At 41.6% G+C, this 20,050-nt stretch overlaps 1 protein-coding gene across 3 annotated transcripts in view; it reads right to left on the bottom strand.

The window, feature by feature from the left end:
- Positions 1-20,050, bottom strand: part of GRIA3 (glutamate ionotropic receptor AMPA type subunit 3) — a 146,055-nt gene that overhangs the window by 35,262 nt on the left and 90,743 nt on the right. For all 3 annotated transcript variants that reach the window (XR_008974322.1, XM_057425122.1, XM_057425121.1), the window contains exons 8-11: positions 19,385-19,489; positions 17,938-18,045; positions 16,584-16,790; positions 6,688-7,064 (exon numbers count right to left, since the gene is read on the bottom strand). Coding sequence is in view for 2 of the 3 variants with exons in the window: in XM_057425122.1 (XP_057281105.1) it covers positions 6,688-7,064; positions 16,584-16,790; positions 17,938-18,045; positions 19,385-19,489 (797 nt within the window). In the remaining variant the exon portion in view is untranslated. The remainder of the gene's footprint in view (positions 1-6,687; positions 7,065-16,583; positions 16,791-17,937; positions 18,046-19,384; positions 19,490-20,050) is intronic.

Genomic DNA, 20,050 nt, shown 5'->3' with positions numbered 1-20,050 from the left:
TTTGTCTTTTTAATTTAATTACAATGTACATGTTGCACTGTTCCAAGTCAAGCGTGTTCCTGCTTTATAACCACCACAAAAACAGAAAAAAGCAGGAAAAATGCTAATTGTGTTGTGGTTTTTGTTTTTTAAGAGGATACCATAAGGACTAAAAAAAAGCCTACTTGTAAACATGTAACTACAAAACGCCTGGTGGTCAGGAGGTCCAGATCCTGTCAGTAAGAGCTCTTGATGCTTTACAGCAACTGAACATCAGGCTGAAAATATCTGTTGAGGGCTGGAGGGTGCCAGTGCCACAGTGCTCAGCTGGGTGGGGAATTTCACTGCTATTTACAGTGCTCATCCTGCAAACACAGCGTGTTGACAGGGATCATTTCAGGAGCCAAGACAAAGCTATTGCCTATTTCCCCTTAAATCTATGATACCATCGCAGGAAGAATCAATCCCAGTACATTAAATCTGTGGAGCCTGTGTGCTGTAGTCCTTGGTTTGTGTGAAGGGAAGAAATAGAAAGCAAGAAAACTCTTACCTGTTCACTTGTTTCCTTCAAGCCCCTCAGTGCCACCCCCAGACAGTGGGTACAAGTTGTCCTACCAACTGATGGAGACAGGAAAAAAGGGAGTCTCCCACATAGGGGATTAGCTGGGAAACTGCCTGGTCTTGGCCAGAGCCTGAGATTGCCTCAGCCATTGAAAAAATACCATTAAATTATGAATGGAGAAACTAAAAAACAAATCCATCTAATGTTAAAGAACACACCAACGAAAAAAAATTGCCAACACAATAAAAGCAGAGTGACCTGAATAGGTGAGAGGAATGTGGAGAAACAAACTACGAGGTGAAGCACTGCTATTCTCCATTCTCCTCTGCCCAAGAAATGGAAGCAACAGCTCCCAGTGAGCAGGCAGATGCAGGCTGGTTTCTATTGATAACAGCACCAGAGCAGTTACACCCAGGGACCACTGCATCAAGTCTGTGCCAACGTGCAAGGTGGTTCAAGTGGCTACACAGCTCAGGGAAGCTTGAAGAGTGAAGCATCACCTCTGTGTCCATCAGGAAACAATGGTTTTTGAGGTGTGAACTCTGAAAGACACCACCATCACTCTGGCCTGTGTGCACTTCTCAAGGGCAGGAAGACATCCACCAGATCACCACTGAACGGAGAAGGCTTCCCTGCCTTTCTTGGAGGGCTTCCAAGAGTATAAAAGGCTTCCAAGTTTCAGCCTTGGCTCCACTGTTGCTGTGCTGATCACTAACAGAAGGCTGCTGAATAGCTGCAAAGGTTAAGTTGCAGAAATAGAAATCCAGAATAATTCAGTGAGCCAAAGAATCTCTCTACCTTGCTCTATGTTTTTTGTAGGTATCAAGTGAATTTCTTGGGATGTTAGATGGTTAAAGGTCTTTCTGGGCAGCTCCCTTATCAGCTTGGATAAGCTTTAGCTACCTTGTACAACTCGATATCCTAAACAGTGAACCAGCCTCTTACATAGGCTAATGTCATTTTAGCCAGCTACAAAGCAGTGCCTTCTGAACTCGTCGTGTGAGGCTCCCTTTGGAGTTGGTGGATAAAAAGAGATTTATCTCACTTGCTGTAATGTGGAATACGTCTCAAGGTGCCCATCTGTCTTAGGACTTTGGAGAGAACTGAGATGCCTAACTAAAACACAGCCTATTGCTTTTAGATGGCAATGTCAGGTGAAATTCACCTCCCTTTTGTTCACTCCTCCACTACGTACTTTCTATTTTCATTGAAGACCCAGTGTTGAATTCTTCCTCCCTGCAGGGAGGTGGAAAGTTTCAGAGCCAGACTGAGCAGAAGTCTGGCTAGCAGAACCAGCAGATGAAACATCCACTTGCATATAGCAAGACCAGCTTTATCTGGGGTTTCAAGGTTCCCATGGACCTCTTGCTTTACAATAGGTCTTGAAATAGGAAGATGAAAAGAAGAGGTGTTTAGATAAATTAGTTTAGATAAAACCTTGCCAGGGTGTTTAGATAAATTCAGTGTAACTACTAGGAACAAAATATTGTGTGTTCATTCTCCTTGTAGTTTCTCATAGGAAATGTCTTACTGGCATTGCTAGCTGTCCTTCCTGTTAGCAGGACAGATGGGTTGCTGGGATAAAAATGTGCAGAAGACAACCATCTTCTAAACCACTGGAACCTGAAGCTCACGCTCTGCAACAATACAAAGTCTGTGTTGAGCTGCATCTTAACACAGCCTTATTACACACAGAGGAAGGTAAAAACATCTCGCCCCAGAGATCTTGCAACCTGCATGAATCAAGTCAAGACAGATACAGAACAAAAAATGGAGAACAGCTGAGAGGCAGGGGAAGGTGAGCATGGCTGGATCCCTGGATGAAGGCAGCACTTGCCTGAGAGTCCTACATGCAAGAGAGGGGTCTTGCTAGATGAGGACCAGAGCTGTTCTCAGGAGAGTTGAGGTCACTTGAAAGAAATTGGATGTCACTAGAGAGTTGTTTCTACCAGAGTCTTCCAATGAGCATGAAAAGGAAGATTAAACATCTGCTACTACGAAGCTGTCTGGGCTGATAGCTGTAATTGGTGGTACACAGGATGGGGCAAAAGAAAAACAAAACAAACCACAAAGCTGACACTGAAGGAAAGACAGACAGAGAGAGTAGAAGAACAAGAACATGGACGAGCATGGCCTGGCAGCCTCCTTGTCCAAAGGACCCCAGTTTCCCCCCAGTCCATCTGCTGATATGAAGACTCCTTATACCCACTGCAGGGGCTGGTGTAGAGGGATGTGGGAGAAAAAGGGTTAGTATATAAACACCGGGATGGTAATAAGAGAATACTTGTATGGTTTGTGCTGTGAACCACAGAAATGTTCGTCCATTACTCAGATAATAATGATAGCAAAATCAATCACAGCTTTTAATAACAGCACCACTTCTTCCGATGAAGACATACCTGTCCAAGTGTTGTAATTTAGAAACAAGTAATGCTTTATCCCAACACGTCATTTTCAAATGACCTCACTAAACAGATACTTTGCACAACATTATTTTAAAGTGAACTGGCATATTAACAAATGAGAGGAGTAATAGAGACCTGGAATAACAGAATTATAGCTCAGTTATCAAAACAGTCGACGGTGTTTTCAAAAGCAAGTAAACAGGAAGAGTGCATACCTTGAGAAGAAATTTAAAAGGAAGCATGGAGTCAAATGAGAGCAAATTAGTAACAAGAGAAAAACAAAATAAATATTCAAATTCACATTCATTTTTCAGCAGAACAATACACTTAAACAAAACCTCATTTATTTACCAAAATAGCTTGAATACTGCTTCTACTCATGGCCATAAACCATTCGTGAGTTCCTATAGTACACCTAAATAATAAGCTTCTTACACTACTCAATTTCTAATTGGGCTCTTCTGATCGATACAAGATGGCTGCTATATTGACAAATAACCTTCAAGAACTTTGGTGCAAACCCTCCTTGTCTAGAACCTGTCCATATTCTGAGCACAAGTCACCTGGTGCCTAAGAAGCTGTGAGCTCAGTCCCTTGCCCCATGCCCAGCCAGCCCCTGCCTCTCCTGCTGGCCTCATGGGGCCAGGCAGCTACTGAGACAAAACACAAGAAACAACAGCATCTAAAGCACTGCCTTGAGATGCTTCTATCATAGGAACTGGCAGTGGGAGTTTCAGAAATACCTCTTTACCTCTCATTGCTATTTTGAAAGTCCCACAAAGTCATTCCCATGGCCTTTAATAGGAGTCTCTTGAGTCTTCTGCTGTGAAAATAGGGATCTTGAAATACACCCTCCTAAATGACCAACCTCATGAGATAATTTTTAATGAACCTCGTCTTTTTCCATCAGCAATTAATTAATCTAGCCTCTTTGTGCCACATGAATAAAGAGCAAAATGAAAATACACGCTCTCTTAGAGATTTCAAAGATACTTTCTCTCAGAACAGTGTTACAAATTTGACTGTGTTTTCTCCTGATTCCATTTGCTGTGCACATCTTACATTAAAGCAACTTTAATAATCTACTTTTGATCCATCAAAAGTGAATTTTCAATGCTTTAGCTCACTATGCAGAAAACACAGCAGCCTTTGATAGCAGAACAAAACTGCTGAAACAAATGCCGATTCCATCAAGGGATGCACTAACCCCATCCTTTGGCTGCTATCTGATTCCATTTAGACGACTCCTATTAAATACAGAGAGGAGAGTACAGGGATATTTCCTCTGGAATATCCACACAGCATACTCACCAAGGATAGATCTAACTAGTCATTAGATGTCACAGCTGTTCCACACAAAGGCAGCTGAAAGAGCCTTTATCAGCAAGTACAAAAGTGATCTCTCCAGACTGCTTGTCGGCATCTCTCTACAAGTGCTGTACGCTCTCATATAAGAAATTTATTCAGACAAAACTCACAATGGAAGAATGAAGCCCCTTTTAATGGCAATAAAATAGTATGAAACATTCATAAAGTCAATGTACTGTGAATGGTGTAACCTTACAAAGATACAGATTAAGAATGAAATATTTGGGAATATTCCCTTCTATGGAAAAGAAATTTGACATTTAATCATCTTAAATCAACATATTGGTCAAAAGAACAGTGCTCAAAAGTATTAATTTTCTCTTTTTTTTCAGTAACAATGCATGTAACTGCCTGGAATCTGTTATCATGAAAGATAACTAACTGGACAATGTCTTCAAATGAAGGCCATATACTACTACTGAGCTAATAACTTCCGATGGACAGATAAAATAAATAGGTTTATTGCTGCCTCTCTTTTTTAGTAGGTATTTCCAAAGCACTTATTGTGGTAGTACTGGAGAAAAATAAGAGTATGTTCCACTTGTTATATAAGGTAAATCGCTGGACATGTCAAAGAGTCACATGAGAGAGTAACAAAAATCCTATGGACTTCTATTTAACTGTCAATAAACAGACCTAGTGGAAACAGAGCAATGCCTGCAGCTTTCCATGTGATGTCCCAGTGCTTATTTCCCGGTCCTTTATATTGGGCACACACACGGTCAACAGCAATTTAAATGTTAACACTACTCATCACCTTTAAGAGCAAGCAGAGAGGCAAAGTTTCACCACAGAATTTAGGTATAAAGCAGAAGCACAGTGTATAAACAGGAGGAGAAGGCAAACAGCTATAACTATGGTGGGGCAGCACACCCAGACACTGGTAACTGCGTGGTCATGCCCAGGCAAAAGTGTGTGCGTTTTATGTAGGATAAATATTCATCTGTCAATAAGTATGAATCTAGTTGCTGCTATCAAGGCTTTTAAAACATATGCATGACTTGCATCAAATACCAATGCCAATATCTCTAGAAGTCCTGGATTTTGCTGCTAGCATTAGGAGATTTGAATGTGCAATGACTGTGAACTTAAAGGATCATTATTACATTATAACAGGTAGGATCATGATCCTTTCCATTAAACTGCATAGAAGTTTTGCACTTCCTTCAGCGAGGCTATTCAAGATCCCTGTCACTATATGGACAAGGAAAAACTGGTAACATCAGTGATTCAGGTGTTGAAAAAGGTACACAAATATAAAGACTGACAAGGTGTATTTTGAATCTAAGTGCTTAGTTAGAAAATATCTGTCTTGCTTTAATTAGCAACCTTGTGAAAGGAAAAAATTGCATCCTGTTTGCACTAAGCAAGTATTTTTAGTAATTAAAATAGTTGTAAACTGGTTATTAAAATATTGTCATACAAAATATAAGTACTGCTCCATCACTAAGAACCCAGATAATTTTACTGCTTATCATAAGCACATCACCAAGGTATTTTTCCAGTGGAAATGAAGTAATATTATATATATTATTCAAAACCTTTTGTGCTATGCATTGTTCAATTAAGAATGGTTTTCAAAGTGTTTCTTTAAAAACATAATTCTACAAGTTACTACCAGCGCTCTCTGTTCAACTGGAATAATGTCAAACATTTTTATTACAGTCTTATTCAGAAAGACTGTCTTCATGAATAAGAGAAATCTTTACGGAAACTGGCAATGCTTATTAGACCATATTGACTACGAACACAGGGACAACAGATTAGACAGGACTGAAATAACAATACACATACAGGGTATTGCGCAGTAGCTGTTAGAGAGGCACGTACAGAGACCTGAACATACGAAAGATGGTGGTAAGCAAATTAGTAATAGGTGAGAGGATGGTTCAAGAAAAACAGAACTAGACAGATTAGGCACAGCATAAAGAAGACTAGCAGAAGCCATGATGGGAGTGGAGGTGTTTTAAAGTGCTGTTGCATGTGATGTTTTTAAATAAACAAGTCTTATTTTACAAAGCAGAATACGTTATATGCACCAAGGAGATGACCGTAAAATGAGATATGCAGCAAAAACACGGTAGCCCTCCAAGCATTGCTGAAAACAGAAAACCCTATGCATTTTACAGCCTCAACATGGTGTATATAAGTTTGGCAGAAATGCATAAATATCATTATAAAGCAATGCCATTCACTCTGGAGGTCAACATTAGCAAGCATGGTGGCTTGATGATGATGCTGAGCATTGAATGGAATGTCAAAACCAAAAATTTTGAATTAAAAAGAAATTTGAAAAAAAGTAACATATATGCACCATGGCATCAGAAAATGACCATAAAATGCAAAAAGGGGATGGAGTGATATGGAACAAACCTTGGAGAAATATCGCATCCTTGCTGCATAAAGGCACCCAGGGAAAACCAAAGGCTGTTAAATATTCCAAACTCATTTGGAGGGTCAGGAGGATTCTGAGGGTCACGTGGCTCTTCACTGCTGTCTTCCAAGTGCCATTCGTAAGGACTGAATCTGCTGACTAGGAAAAGAACTACGCTGACGCCAATGTAAGCAAAGACTATACACATCCAAATTTCATAAGCCAAAGGATCCAGGAAAGAGAATACGCCCGGTTTAGATTTCTGAGGCTTCTTGATCATGATGGAGATGCCCAGGCTCATAAAGGGTTTGGAAAAGTCTATGACTTCTTCTCGCACCAGTGTTATGGTGAGGGGGGCAACAGCTATATCTGCTCTCTGAAAAGGGAAAACAAACCCAAGTTAGTTACAAAACAGTTGCAACATAATCACAATCTAGAGTCTCAGGCTAATGAATCAGATGATAAATTACATGAATCGGTATGAAACATTTTCTTTGCAGCCTATTTTGCAGTCACTGAAGGACTACATGATATTGATAGCAAATTGTTAAGAAAAATTACAATCAAACCTATGCAAGGGCCTCATGACAGAGGCAGACAGATACCAACATGTATTTATGTTTCTATTAAGTCAAAACGGATGAATAAACACTATGTGAACTGGAGAGTGAGATAGCAACTAAAACAATGTCATTTTCTAGTAATGGTCTGTATCCACCTACCAGCCTTAAAGACTTTGGGCAAATTATGTGTTTGTTATGTTTTTACTTTCTCTTTCCCATTTTTTCAGCAAGTTCTTTGGCGTTACTGATTAGTTCAGGACCTTTAAAGGGAATCTAAGAGAAGTAATTGGTCACTGAGTTTCAGCTGCATTTGGGTGCTACCACTCGTATACTCATTTGAAACCCCTTTGTAATAAGCTATACAAGATGGCAAAATAGTGGGGTGATAGGAACTAAACAGCACGCTTTTTCTGTGGTCACTGAAGAACAATAATGAGGATTTGTCAATAGCCTGCGTTACCTGAAAAAAATGCAAAGTAGTATTTTTCAGTATAATGGATATCATCATATTTTACAGAACTTGGCTCTATGGATCTTTAACACAGACTATGCTCTGGGGCTGCATCACCTGGAAGCACAATCTCATCGCATTGCATCTGTTATTTACCAGCATGTTGGTATACTCTGAACCAATGCCCTTCCCTTTAATCAATACATCTTTGCTGGATTACATGGGAGGGTAAGAATGTGAAGTAAAAAAATGTACTATTACCTGATCAAACATAGCATTCCAGAATTTATTTTCAACATGCATTTAATTGCACCTGTATTTCTATGCCAGAAAGATTCAAGTCATGCTGTTAGATAACCTAGTCTTGATTCAGGCAAGTTCTCAAGCAGGTGTCAGCATTTGCAACAGAAGGGACTAGAATGTTAAAAAAAAGGGCCCTTTTAATTTAAAAATTATTTTTATGAGGGTCTGCATACCTACATATAATGTTTTAAATCTTCTATTTTAAACTACTGAAAAGTTAAACCCTAAGTATTCATGTACTGATATTTCTACAGATGGCCTTTCATTGGTAAATTAAGAGTTTCAGAGAGAAAAATTATTCCTAGGGAAAACTTAACTTCTCAATACCTAAACCACGGTGAACCTTTTAAATCAGATTTTTGTTTTCCACTAGTAACTATGTACCTCTTTCTGATGCAAAAGTAAAACCTGATTAAGTAGAAGTCTGAATAAAAGTTATCAGGAAATGTTAATAAGAAGTGATTAAAATCTATGCCGTAAAATAATTGAATATGCCTTTCTGTAAATCTGATGGTGGTGTACATGACTTGCATTAATATCTGATTTGTTCCTCCTCCTAGATAGCTGTTTTGTGGCTTGGTTTTTGAACATTTAATAATCAGAAATGGTGAAGGTTTCTCACAAGGTTAATCCTGGTATTGCTCTGTGCCAGCTGGTGCCTCAGTGGCACTGTGCAGCCATGCCCAAGGGACTTTCAGTGGTTTGATAATAATCAGATAAACTATTCCTGGGCATAGAAGGAAGCCATTTGGAAACCATGGACCTTGGTGTACCCTTTCACAGCCCTCCTCAGCCCCGTTAGACATTGTCTTTTCCCTTAAGTGACCACCTTCCCCAAGGAGAAAACCAAAGTGATTTGGTCATTTACTGCAAAAATCCAGCAGAAAGTGGCTTGACTACAAAACCTGAAAATTCTGACTGCCTTTGGATACTTGGGTGTTTATTGGCTTTTCAGATGAATGTGTTCATTACTAAGTAATAGAGAAACTTCGGGGGACACAGGTAGAGTGTGACAAAGGGAGTGGGTGATGCTGGAACATCTTCACTGTTGAATTCCCCCCAAACATATATTCATCTAGCAGCTGCTGCTTATTGAGCTCCTGTTGAATATTACATGCCTGCGGTCAGTACGAGATGCAGAGTATCAGTTTTAAGTGTAGTCAGAGTCCACGGCTGGCTGGAAGACTAAGCACTTTGACCATGGCTACTGTGTTTCGTGTTGAATTAATGAGGTACTTACAAATTAATCCTTAGGAGAGTAAGCTTAATGGATAAGGATCCCTACAGAGACTTAGCAGTGATTGCATATGAAGTGAAGCTTGGGTGGGAGGCAGGTGCCTTACTGCCTGGCACTTCTGCACATGGAAAGCCAGCCCTGGGACAGCTCGTCAGGCAGGAAAAGGCTGGTTCAGCTGGAAGAACATTCAGTTTTTGTAGCGTTCCCCTGGACCTGGAGAAATTTAATTCTCCCAAAGTAATATTTTAATTGCAAAAGTAGACATGGTGGAGCTCTTCCTAAGTGCTGATGCAGCATGCAATAAAATCTGTATCATCTCCTTCATGAGCAGCTGAGTTCATGTGGGATGCTCCTGTGGGGTCTTTGGGGGGAATGAAGCTGATGCTGTGCTGAAGCACAGATAAATCAGTTTTTAAAGTCCTCATTGCCATGTCCTCATTCATACCATTCAGCATGGATTTCTTTGTAAATGATTTTAAATTATATTTTAATATTAAGAGATAAAATATTAACTTTTTCCAATACGTTTCTGTCTTCCTGCTTTCCTACCATTTTCAGTAGGTGTTCAATATAATGGAATCACCAACAAACACCTTCATGCCTTAAATGAAAATGGCAGCAATTGTTTGCTGCAGAGGGAACAAGCGTGGGTTCAGAAACAGGGTCTCAGGAAATCATCAACAACCAGGGCACTGAGAGTGGACCAGCTACAATCCAGCAATTGAGCCTGGTTCCCCACCACTTCTCTGAATATTAGTTGGACTAGAGAGGTTAAAACCCAGACTGCTCTTTGCTTATTTACTTAGAGATACAGTATTTGAAATGGAGAGCTTATGGAGAGCTCTAAGCACCCTACAGGATCATTAATAATTGCAGCACAGTTGTGAATTTCCCCTCCTGTTATGGCTGCAGATAAGCAGAACTCATAAAAATTGAGCTCGATTAAAAAGAACACAACCACAACCATGCCCTTCCCTGTGCAGAACTGGAGGGGGGGTTTAAGAACCTCAACAACTAAGCTCTGCTAATCACTCATGACTAACGGCGTTTCAAGCATCATCTCTGCTGCGTTTGAGCTGGGTGAGAAATGTCATGGATTCCTCTGAGGCTTGTTCTGCCTTTGCCTACTAGTGTGGGAGGGATGGATTTAGAGAGGACATGCAGCACAGAGGCACTACCCACTCTGTTCAAAGCTGACCCCAGGGGGCTGCAATCCTCAAGACTCTTAAGGGGAGGGAGAAAAATACCAAATGGAAATATCCCTCTGCATGGGGAAATAAAAATGATAAGATGTTCCACCTCTGTAATCCAAAAGGAGGAATCAAATTCTTCTGCTTATAGACCTAAAGATGTCTTCCTAACTTCAAAGCTACGCACTAGAGATAGCAAGCGCTATCAGCTATGCTCCTGCCTGTACGGGCAGGTCATTCACGCTTGCAGAACTGAACAATTCCTTTGCTAGTGTGCTGTTTTTCAAGCAGTGGGCCTGGGATACGGTCACTTTACAAACCCTTTGTGTGACAGGAAGCCAGCCAGCACTCAATGTATGTGTGGACTGAAGCATAGGGACACTGCCTGATTTCCATCAGGAGCCAAGCACCCCAGAAGTGCTGAATGCAGATACACAGAAGAGACTGTGCTGGAATGACGACTGACTGAGCACATTTTAGGCCCTCTCAGTCAGTCTGAGGTTTCCAAGTATCAGAAAAGGGTGTCAGACAGAGCAACACATCGTCTGTGGCATCTACTGGTAAACGCTACCCTGTGAACAGAGTCCAGTATGCCCCAGGATGTGTTGAGAGACCAGGTCATGGGGGCAATGTGTTTTTAACACTTTAGCTCACACTTGTTCAAAAACAACAGCTGACACCCAACTAGTAACATGCTCCATTTAAGTCCAAATGTGTATTAGTTGGACAGTGTAAAAAGGTATTAAGGTGTTAAACTGCAGTTGGCCTTGTCTGCTGCAGTCTGTCAGTGTTCAGTCCATGCACGCTTTATGTGGATGCCCACAGCCTCTCCTGATACAATATTACTGTATACAGATGGAGAAATTAAGGGTACATCTGCTTTTTGAGCTGTGGAGATAGAGTCTGTCAGTGTGGCTCTGTGCGTGGGGCTGTGCCAAGGCTGTGGTCCTGGTGCCACCACGGCTCAGCGGCTGCTTGGGAAGGGACCCCATGTCTACATGCACAGAGCTGCCTGAGCTGCAGGATATCAGATGCCTTTGGGCACCTGTCCCTGGGCTTCCCTCCTGTGGAAACCAGGGATGCAGGGTGAAGGGCGGGCTTCTCGTGCTCATGGCACAGTCAGGTTCTGCCACAGACTAAGAACACATGGGACATTTTGAGAATTGGTCTTCCACTCTACTACGATTCAAAGGCTGTATATGCCATATGTAGTCTTTCTTCTGCTGCTGGGAGAGCCAGAGAGGCCAGGCGAGGTTGGCTAGCTGTTAAAGGCAGGGAGATGTGTAGGTGGTCCCACTCTGACAGACTGTGGAGGCTGCTTGTGTTCAGGGGACTGTCTGTTCTTTACATCCCTGCTTCATTCCTTTATGCTATTTTACATATTGAAAGGTTTTTATAAAGACCTTTTTTTACCTGAGGAGAGTTTTAAAGGCTGTAAGGTTTGGCTGCTCTTTCCAGTCCCAAAGCATTTGTAGCTACAATTAAAATCTGTGTTGAACCTACTGTCAATTAGCCTCAGCACTGTGAAAAGCATCAGGCCCGGGGAGGGAAAGCTTTCCCTGGCTGCACAGTGAAGGAAGAACAGCAGCCTGCTTCAAAAGGGAAAGAAGAAATAAAAGCCTACAGACAGAGGCTTACCCTGCATAAGAGAAAAGACGACTGTCTAGTGCTCAGCAGCTGGTGGGTACAAAGCCCGGTGCACCAGGAGGTGCTGCTGCTCCTCAGCCCTGCACGTCCTTAGTGGGTGGACAGATCACTGGAGGACAGCACTTGCCTTGATGGCTTGCTTTGCTGCTTAGATTTAAACAGTCATTCAGCCTTCCAGCCTGAGAATGATTTAGCTACTTCCCTCATCTAAAATGTCCATGAAAAAAAAAGCTTTTACCTCGTTGCTATTTTTATTCTGTCAAAAGTTTCCACTATGTTTTAGAAATTTCTCTTAGTTTGAAAGATAGTAGCACTTGAATTGGTAGAGTTTTTTTTCTAGTAGGAATAAGAGTCTTATTTTGACACTATCAGAATGAAAGAGCAAAATCAACATTTTCTTCAACCTGAACTTACTTTTATTTATGAAAAATCAAATAAATTTCATTTTATGCCATATTTTATTACCATTTATTATTGCTACTACTATTACTACTACCACCAACATTTGAAAATTGCTAACAAACCACAAGGCCCCATTAGCTCCTCTCTAACAAGACTTAGGATTTCTCCTGTCTGAAGCACAGGAGTCTGGGAGTACCAGCTCAACCAAAACTTCTTGCCTCCAGGGCTGCCATCCCTATGCTGCCCTTCTCTGTAACCAGGTTCATTTGTACAGCCCATTGCAAAGCCACAAGGAACGGTCCAAGAGGGCCAGCTGAGATTGTCCCTGACTTCAGGGGGCCCTATAGCACAGCAGACTTTTACACCCTCCAACCAGCCCTGATGTGATATGGGACAGGGAAGGGGGAATTTCTAATGGGAAGTATTTTAGTGTGTTAATGCCCAGGTAATGTGCACCTCTTGGGACTGTTCCAGTTAACCTAGCTAATGCAGACCTCCAGGCACAAACACTGGAGCCAGGGCTGTGCTGGTCAGCCTCAGGACCTGCAATGCTGTGACACAGCACCCCTGCTGCTTCAGAGACAGCTCGGCACACACCGAGTCCCCTCCATTCCTCCTTGCCATTTGGAGCCCTACAATGCAGTGGTCTGGAGGCTGCGAGGACCTGGCTGCACTTTCTCTCCTGACTCTACACTGCATCCCACAGGAAGCCAGAGCGACAGTAACAATGAACTGTCAGGAATGAAACATTAACTACAGTTAATGAGGGTTTTGGCATTAAAATGACAAGCCACTCACTTCCTATGACTGCCCAAGAGCAATTTTAGGAATGAGTTGTATGCAAGGGGCTATTCAAAATAGGGCACAGCACAAAAGGCCTGGTAAGGCTTCCCAGCAGTGCCAGGGTGGTGAGAAGGTTGTTGGGTCAGGAGAATGCTGCATTTGCCTCTGTTTATCACTTGAGACAAATGCAATCTAAAAGATTGCGTTTTCTGCCACTACTCAGTTCAGCTTCTGGATAACTGGTACCAAAACCAATCAGGCCCCTTTTATCCCCCTCATGCCTCTCTTCCATACATGCTAATAAAGGCATTTAAAATCTAATCTCCCTCTTGTCTTCCCAAAATGGAATCCAGAGGAGCCAAAGACAGTCACTTTTTTAAGACAAGGCTCACGGGGGCATCAGGGATAACATACAGTTTTAGCTCCCTAATAGAGTTTTAAGCCCCTGAGAGGTAAAGGAAAGTCAGCACGTAAATGAGGCACTCGCTCCAAATAATTAGCACTTCTAGAGCACTTTTCATCTTCAAAGGGCTTTGTGCACATCCTCGTGAGTGTGGTACACAGCCCCCTCTCAACAGATAGAGAAAGAGGCCAAGGGTATTTGGTGGTGTTTGCTCACATAGCTAGGAAAGGATCTGGAGGGCTGGTGAGGTTTCTACTTAAGAGTTCAGGGGCTGCTTTCTTGCCTACAGAAAGCCAGGTGGATTTCTGTGCAACTTGCCAGCTGAGAAGTTCAGCTCTGCAGGATGGGGAGCTAGCTCAGCAGCACTGGGCTGTAAGCATTAACCTGGGTCTACAGTCAAACCTCAAGGGATGCATCTGACCTTTGAATAATTGAGCACTGCAGTGAAGAGCTTCCATAACTGAGCTCACAGCACGAGAAGAGGAGCTGTTGGGGGTCAGGGAGGGAAACATTCTTCTGTTTTTCATTAATGAGAAAACACAGATGAAAACTGGGCTTCAGAATACAAAGGAACAGACATTTTTTGCAGGAGAAAATTAGAGTGGTGGGGTGGGTTAGAGGCTGTTTTAAGGTATGCTCTGTGGTGCCTGCGAGGCTCGTTTTTGCTGGTGGGGAAAGGTCAACCAGCACGGCTGGGTCAAAGGGAAGTAGCTAGGGCTGATTAACGTGAAGGAGGCAGAGCTCTCTGAGCAAGGCTCCTTCCAAGAGGCTGTGGAAAAGGCAGCTGCAACCAACTTGTTTATCATAGAATCACAGAATGGTTTGGTCTGGAAGGGACCTTTAAAGGTCATCTAGTCCAACCCCCTGCAATGAGCAGGGACATCTTCAAACAGACCAGGTTGCTCAAAGCCCCATCTAACCTGACCCTGAACACTTCCAGGGATGAGGCATCTACCAACTCCCTGGCCAACCTGTGTTCCAGTGTTTCACCACCCTCAATGTAAAACATTTCTTCCTTAAATCTAGTCTAAATCTACCCTCTCTTAGTTTAAAACCATTATGCCTCATCCTATCGCAACAGGCACTGCTAAACAGTCTGTCTCCATCTCTCTTATGAGTCCCTTTTAAGTATTGGGAGGCTGCTCTAAGTTCTCCCCAGGGCCTTCTCCAGGCTGAACGACCCCAAGTCTCTTCGCCTTTCCTCACAGGAGAAGCGTTCCAGCCCTCTGATCATTTTTGCTGCCTGTTATCCAGACGGATCTTTCATCGTACAGCAACTGCACAGGCTAATCTTACTCGGCCCAAGTCCCAGAGGCAGTGGCCTGTATCACACCTTTCCTATTCTAGTGTAGATGGTCTCTGTGCCCTAGCAGTAATTTCAGGTTCTATTTTGTCATGCCTTTTGCATATAGTATGATTACTTTTTTAAGTGAATAAACTGTTTCATGGCTTGTGACTTGCAAATATATCAAAAGGACTCAATTACAGCTAATACTCTTGGTATTTCTTGAACTACATATAGGTAAACTGAGGGTTTGGGTTTCCACTGCAGTGTAATTTGCTTGGAACTAAACTAAACCTTTGCTTCAGAGGTTATCAATGCTCTTGTAGTCTTTAAAAGCGGTAAAACCAGTTTCCCAAATCACCTAATTAAGGCATGGGAGTTCAGATATCTGCATAATATCAAACCTCAGTGCAACAGGGAAGAGAAGATGTAACACAGGGGTCCAGACCCCCGTTCACTTTCTCTATCAGCAGATTTCCCACCCTCCCCTTAATGCAATACTACAAAACCATTGTTGCTTATATAAAATATTTTGGAGTCAAATAGGCTACCAAGTATGTACTAAGGCATCAGGATTTACCAGAATAAAACATCAACTTGCTCTCACTGAGCCAGAATAAGAAAACTTCTGCAAATCTAGCAATTACTTTAAAAAGCCAGATTCATTTGGAAGGAATTATCTCACCAAACATTTTGCAAGAACCGTGACATGTTATCCCAAGGAAATTTTGAGGTGACTTTTAGAAATTACACTCAGCTACAGAACAAAAGGAGGCAACTGAAATATTCGCTCCTGCTCAGATATTTTTAATAAAGCAGAGCTTGTTAAAAATAAACTGTAAAGATTTGGGCGGAATCACAAATCATCTCATCACCATTTGGGGAAAAAAAAAGAAGATGAAATATCAGCTTGTAAAGTCTTTTCTGCAAAGCCAATTTTCTCCTCCTTCCATCTGGTTTATCTGTATTCCAAAATTCTCATTTTCAAAGAAGTTTCTAAAACGGCAATTCTGGACCGTTTTTGTTCTTACTAAACAAAGCAATGTACACCCAGGGTAGAAATATAAAGATGAATGCAATGAATTAGAGGGCTTTTTTTTTTTTTTTTGTCTGACAGTTGTTTTTTAAAGCCAGCATTTAAAACGAAAAAGGATGTGGGTAATTTCACACCTGCATTGCTTCTTACCCAACCATGGGGCTGAGTCCTTAGTCTCTGGTCAAACACAAACTGACATCAGTGATCCAGCAAGGGCTAGCATCATAGCATCAGAACTTTAATGAGAGGGGCACCCTATCAGCACTTCCAAGACTGACAGAGAAAAGGAAACATGGCAAATGCAAAAGCAGTTTATGAAGGGCAAAATAAAAATTCTGCTGTAGACAAGGATTTGAAATTTGCCCAATGCCATTTCTTAACATTTTATGGACTCTGATTTGGAGAACAGCAGAAAAAAAGTGACACTTTCCTGCAACGAAATGATTAGAAATGTAAACTACAACAGTAGCACTGCAAAGAAATACCTAGAATTTAAAAGGTGGTATTCAAACAAATCATCTTTATTTTGCAGTTTATTAACTTTCAGCATAACTTTTGATAAAGAACATTAAAATGAAGGTTAAGAGAAACTTACCCCATAGACCAGTTCACCCACCATGCCATTCCATATTTTAGTCTCAGGGTCCCTAGCTCCATATTTCCCATCTCCAACAATTGACAGTTTGTATTTTATTCCAACATGTTTTGCTATTTCAGAAGCTAAGTCTACACAATATCCTTCATATCTCTCATTCCCTTCTAGTTGTTCATGGTTTTTCTTATACATTACATATGGCGATTCCTTTGAAACAAAAGATCAAAAGTCTATGAATGTAAAATACAGCTTTAAAACATACAAAATAAGAGCTGTTATTATCCTCTACATTACTGGCAAGTATTTACAGTATTTCCTGCTTTGGTACAGCAATTAGAAAGACAGGCTTTTGGAGTTCAAAAATTCTTGTCTGATCCTACAGCCACATATACCATTGATTTAGTTCCTAGTACAGACCCACTAAAGACAACAGGACTATTCCAGTTTAACAAAGTTAACACTTCTGTTTGCAGGATTAGGCCTGATTAGACAGTCAAATAGCACCACTGCAGTAATAACTCAGGTGTTAAAGAACTGACATACCCAACACCTGTACCATCAAAATCATTTCCTAAGGCCCCAGTGGCCTAGAATGGGGCTCTGATGGAGATAGTTTCAAAGCAGCCTAAGGGAAGCTAAGAAGCAGCAATTTTTGCAACTAAATTCCCTTAGCCTTCTTGGAAAATTCTAGCTGAAATTCTGATTATATCTCACTAAATCCATAAAAGTGTAAAATACAGTGCGTCAGGAAGTAGCACAAAATTGGTTCATGCTTAGTAGAACTGTAACAGCCATAAAAGTCACAAACAATATTGTACATAACACATCTGCTAGAGGCATTGGGACAGACACACATGCTGCTGTTTGTGAGACACAGGAAAAGCTTTACTCCTCTGGAATTGCACAGGTATAGGTCACTTTTCACCCAGTGCTAGAGCAGCTCCGGTTCTCTACAGGCTTCTACAGGCCACCCTTACTCAGTCCACAGGTGCTGAGTTTACAGGAGCTGTACCTGAGTGAGGGGTGCAAGATTTGAACCTACAGCAGGAAGGCCAGATCCTGCAGTCAATTACATACATGCATAATAACTTCTGTGAGACATTCAATTGAGTTCAAGTGTCTGAGAAGCAGCAGAGTGTTGAGCTCAGTGAGCTCCTTATGTGAATAAGGCTATCGATACACAGAGAAGTTTGCAGGGTCAAGCCCTCAGTACATCTCTGGAAGATACTGAACTTTTCAGTCACTTGAAGTCACATAGTATTCAACATTTGCCTCCTGGCAAGGTGTCTAACACACCTCAGGAGACACGTGTCTTGTTTCCCAAACACAAACACACTAAGAACATAAAACTTACCAAGATGGTAGTGACTACTATAGTTCTGTTCTCCACAGATGAACTGTCATTAGAGGGCAGCTGATCTAATGCTGGCACAAATCTTTCATATTCATTCCAATAACCAACCTATAAAAATGAAGATTGTTACCTCACTGTATATGTTTGCAAGGACTCGGGTGCATGAACTTGAAACAGCAAGCTCAAAAGATAGGGCTTCGTAACACTTATGCAACATTCTTGCCATTGAAGGACTACTTTAGCTTTAATCTAATTTCTTTGAAGAAATCATGCTCTCAAGCAGACCCCTAAATAAATACAAGCCAGTTCTAAGTGAAAATGCGCATTAAATTCCCTCTATCTAAATTCACATCATCATGGTGCCTGTGGAATAAATTCTCATGCACCTACAGCATAAGAATACACTACAGACAAGAAATTAAACTGCACAGCACTCTGAGTAAAATCCTTTGATTTTATCATTTTTATCCATATCCTGCCATGGTTTGGACAGTGAATACAGTCCCTGCAGACATGCCTGAGCTAGTTTCAGAGTGGATGCCCAGATATCATTAGCAATGCAGGCACATCATTATCTTCAGTATGGGATACAAAACCCTCGGTGAACATGAGGTGGCTATTTGTCAGCTGGCTTGTGCTGATGTTCATGGTGCTGTGACTACACTGTTATGGGCTTACATCAGTTTCTGCATAACACAGAAGTAACACTGCTGTTGGCACTATAAACCTAGCTGAATGGCTAAGCCATGTCCAGAGGTGTTTTCTTGTCAAGTATGTGCAGAAGAGTCTAAGGATTCTCAGTGGTGTCTGAGCAGGTTAGGTACCTTTCACCAGGTGAAATCAGGGGGATTTACATGCCTTGGCATGGACTCTTCTCTCAATTCTCCTGAAACCCTGTTTACATCATTATTTTTGAAAATCTGCTCTAAATTCCTTCCATAACAGGGTGCTAGGCACCTATCCCACTTAGGGTCTGTACTTTATTTAGGAGACAAGAGAATGAGTAGCAAATTCTAATTGAAACCAAACTTATTTTCTGTTCATTTCAGAAAGTTTCTAAAATCCACAGGCTCCTGTTTCGCTATGCCTCCGAGACCTGTTGTGGAGGGGAAGGGAAAGATGGAACAGAATTTAAGGAGACAAGGCTGAGCACAGGACCATGACAGCAGGTATTGTGCTTGGTAGCAGAAAAGCTCCAGAAAGGTTTTAGGGGAAAAATTGCAGTCTGAAGTTGACACGGAAACTGATGAAGATACTAATCAGGGTGAGTGGTTTGGCCCAGGAACAGAACAGAACGAGGTTCCTGAGACAGAGAAGACAGCGAGAAGGTGGGGTTTCCTCAGGGCCCTGTTATTACAGGGCCTGTGTAGTACTTTTGAGTTTCATTACTTTGCTGGAATAAATATCTGTGAAGATGTGAAATCGGGATGCATATCTTGAGACTCACCTTCCGTGATCCAGCTGCTTTCATTTCATACACATCAATTGTGTAATTTGTTCTCCGCCCATAGGTGTCAAACTGGATGTTCCCTGTCATTCCTTGAACTTGAACCTTAAGGGAATAAATAGAAAAAAACCACATTTTAATAAAAGATTCACTTTATTTTTCCCTTTGTTACATTTTGCAGGAACCCACTGGCTCTAGCACAAGTTTTACCTAAGAGGCTTGTAGCGCTTTTAACACAGTCAGTTGCATTCTTCGTAACAGAAACAATCTAACTCCTCTGTTTGATAGTTAGTACTCAGCTGGTGACTCACAACTGCAGTGAGCTGCATTTAAGTGAAATTAGATCTGCAGGTATGTTAAATATAAGAAAGACGGATTCTTCCATGCTTAATCACACCGGGTTCACAGACACAGAAGGGAGTATCAGTGAGGCACATGCAACAGTTCAGTGCCATTAAACCCCTCACAATGTGGTACTGATTTGTGATATGTACCAGAATCCTGTAGCATTGCTCATTCCGGGAAGTGCTTTATTTTAAGATCAGTCCCAGCGTAGGAGAAAGGAATGAATGTCTTCTCTGAATGAGCACAGACAATTGTCTCTACTGCTTATGGAGTTTTGGTCTCAATCTGGATGGATGGGTGTACAGACGGTAAGTCATTATC

The sequence above is a fragment of the Pezoporus wallicus genome, unplaced genomic scaffold (assembly GCF_028554395.1).
Source record: "Pezoporus wallicus isolate ANWC-B61680 ecotype Strahan unplaced genomic scaffold, APGP_CSIRO_Pwel_v1 scaffold_6445, whole genome shotgun sequence".
Classification (NCBI taxonomy): domain Eukaryota; kingdom Metazoa; phylum Chordata; class Aves; order Psittaciformes; family Psittacidae; genus Pezoporus; species Pezoporus wallicus.
Note: the sequence above shows the minus strand (reverse complement) of the source record. Positions and strands in the feature narration are given on the sequence as shown.